The sequence below is a fragment of the Rhagoletis pomonella genome, unplaced genomic scaffold (genome assembly GCF_013731165.1).
Source record: "Rhagoletis pomonella isolate Grant_MI unplaced genomic scaffold, Rhpom_1.0 Rhpom_scaffold_00004, whole genome shotgun sequence".
NCBI classification, from domain to species: Eukaryota; Metazoa; Arthropoda; class Insecta; order Diptera; family Tephritidae; genus Rhagoletis; species Rhagoletis pomonella.
Genome location: NW_023458558.1, coordinates 24,287,225 through 24,288,242, shown reverse-complemented (window position 1 = coordinate 24,288,242; position 1,018 = coordinate 24,287,225). Strand labels below are relative to the sequence as shown.

Here is a 1,018-nt window from a genome sequence, read left to right as displayed (position 1 = left end):
GACCGAAAAACTAAGTCATATTTCAACTTTTATATTTGACCACAAAAATAAAAATCAAATCTTTACTTTTATATTTGAAAGAAAATATAACATATTTGACCGTAAAAGTAAAAGTTAAAATTTAACCATAATTCTTTATTGAAAATATATCGGCCCAATAATAACGGTTATTTGCTGATTTTTGCAAAAAATTGCGAAAAATATAAATTAAATAGAATAGATAGATAGATAGAAATATAGATAGAAACTTATACATTTTAGTTTCTAAATAAAATATTCGTATTTTCCACTGTTTATCCTTTAGCCTCATGCCGTCTACGCCAAGGATGTACTCGACATTGAACAATTCTCTACCGTCAAGGGTGTTAATATTGACGATTCCGATACGAATTTTTATAGTAAATTCAATACTGGCTCCGTGTCGATTTCATGGCAAAACGAAATGATGGAAACAGAATGCTTTCGCGAACTGAACGTATTCGGCGTCGATGACAGTCCAACGCCAGATTTGTTGATCAATGCGGCGCCGGTGCCGGAAAAAGCTGGCTGTTTTCCTTTTAGAAGAAAGGTTTGTAGATATAACAGGCCAATTTTCAAATTTTTAAAGCGCTATCAATTCAACCTTTTTATCGAATTATTTTGCCTTTTTCATTACAGAAGAAGCAACCGCTGCGCACCCAGCCAATACCCATTCCCGAACACTTACTAACCACTAGTCACAGCGTTTCCTCGACTACGGTTGAAAGCTGATAGAATAGAGATAAGTAGAATAGATAATCAAATGCATCAATGCGCATCTAAGAAACTGAAAACAAATACATTAATTAAAATGGTGCACACATACAAAAATACGAATACGCAGAAAGTTGCATATGAACAACCATTGTGCGTTTGGATGTTTCCGTTTCCGACATTTGGATGCCAGACTACAATATTACATATACATATAGTAATTAATACATACATTAATACATAATAATAATTAAGCATACACATAAAAACGCACGAACGTATGCAG

General features: G+C 33.3%; 1 protein-coding gene across 8 annotated transcripts in view; it reads left to right on the top strand.

The window, feature by feature from the left end:
• Nucleotides 1-770, top strand: part of LOC118737312 (G protein-coupled receptor kinase 2) — a 255,458-nt gene extending 254,688 nt beyond the window's left edge. For all 8 annotated transcript variants that reach the window (XM_036467736.1, XM_036467738.1, XM_036467739.1 and 5 more), the window contains 2 exons: nt 305-568; nt 658-770. In XM_036467736.1, coding sequence (XP_036323629.1) covers nt 305-568; nt 658-750 — 357 coding nt within the window. In that variant the 3' untranslated portion in view covers nt 751-770. The remainder of the gene's footprint in view (nt 1-304; nt 569-657) is intronic.
• The last annotated feature ends 248 nt before the right edge of the window (nt 771-1,018 follow it).